This window comes from Cyprinodon variegatus, unplaced genomic scaffold, assembly GCF_000732505.1.
Source record: "Cyprinodon variegatus isolate N-32 unplaced genomic scaffold, C_variegatus-1.0 Scaffold927, whole genome shotgun sequence".
Classification (NCBI taxonomy): Eukaryota; Metazoa; Chordata; class Actinopteri; order Cyprinodontiformes; family Cyprinodontidae; genus Cyprinodon; species Cyprinodon variegatus.
In genome coordinates, this window is record NW_015151380.1 from 40,358 (window position 1) to 41,404 (window position 1,047).

Consider the following 1,047-nt stretch of genomic DNA (forward strand, 5'->3'; position numbering starts at 1 on the left):
TTAGTAAAGCAGAAATATGATATGTTGCAGAAAGGAGGGCAAGAGGTGAAAGAAAACTGTGATTTCTTTGGGTAAGTGTGATGATGCAGAGCATCATCCTGCAGGGGAAGGAAAGCTGTCATTACCCGAAACAAAGAAACAGCTGAAAAAAAAGGAGCGACTTACTGCACAGCTGTCCCTCAATGCATCATACTTGCGTTGTATCTCATCCCTGTGCGCCTGCAGACATGGCAAGAGAGACGGGGAGGCATCACTGCCAAGCCGACATCACACCAAAGAGTGCAAATGATGCTTCTTTACTTCCCCTCATCCTTACTCTGAGAACAGTGATCTCCTCCTCGGCCTCGGCTGTGGTCTCCTCCAGCTCAGTCTTGGCCTGTTGGAGTTGGCTCTCCAGCGCGTGGCGAGCCGTCTGAAGGCTGCTGATCTGAGATTCACGCTCTTGCAGGGAGAGGGTCAACTCTGTCACCTGACGCTTTATTTCCAGTTTCTGCTCCTCATTCTCCAGTCCGATCTACACAGGAAGAAAGGAAGAGAAACTGTCTAAAAAATTCATTCAGTAGCATCACTTCACTGCCATAAATGTTTCAAATATAACTGAAAGCTTAGAGAGGCTCCAAAGATCTGCTGGGGACTGGAATTAGCACATCTATGACTAAGGACTCATAGCAGACATAAAAATTCAATCTTTTTTACAGCCGTCAATGGGTGTAAAAATGATGCAAATGCATAAATTCACATCGAATTCAAAAAGTCCTTGTGATGAAACAAACAAAAAAAACACTAAAATGAGACTAACTCAAAAAAAAAACAGAAAATAAAGCGCAGTGAAGTGGAAACAAACCACAAACATAAACCTGCGGCAAATACATAAATGCTCCTAAACAAACACACAAAAACAGAGGCGTCATGTAACAAAGTAAAAATACTTTGTTACTTTGCTTAAGTAGAAATTTTGTCTACACTGGAAAACATCCAAATCTAGATAAGTCCTTTTTTCTTAAAATAAGTGCATTTGTTCTTAAATTGAGGAGATAAAAGAGACAT

General features: G+C 41.5%; 1 protein-coding gene across 1 annotated transcript in view; it reads right to left on the minus strand.

The window, feature by feature from the left end:
* The window catches only part of LOC107099985 (citron Rho-interacting kinase-like), a gene marked incomplete at its 3' end in the record, with an annotated part of 111,200 nt that overhangs the window by 40,087 nt on the left and 70,066 nt on the right, over positions 1-1,047 (minus strand). Inside the window, exons 14-15 of the mRNA XM_015398327.1 lie at positions 317-514; positions 166-219 (exon numbers count right to left, since the gene is read on the minus strand). Of these exons, the coding sequence (XP_015253813.1) occupies positions 166-219; positions 317-514 (252 nt within the window). The remainder of the gene's footprint in view (positions 1-165; positions 220-316; positions 515-1,047) is intronic.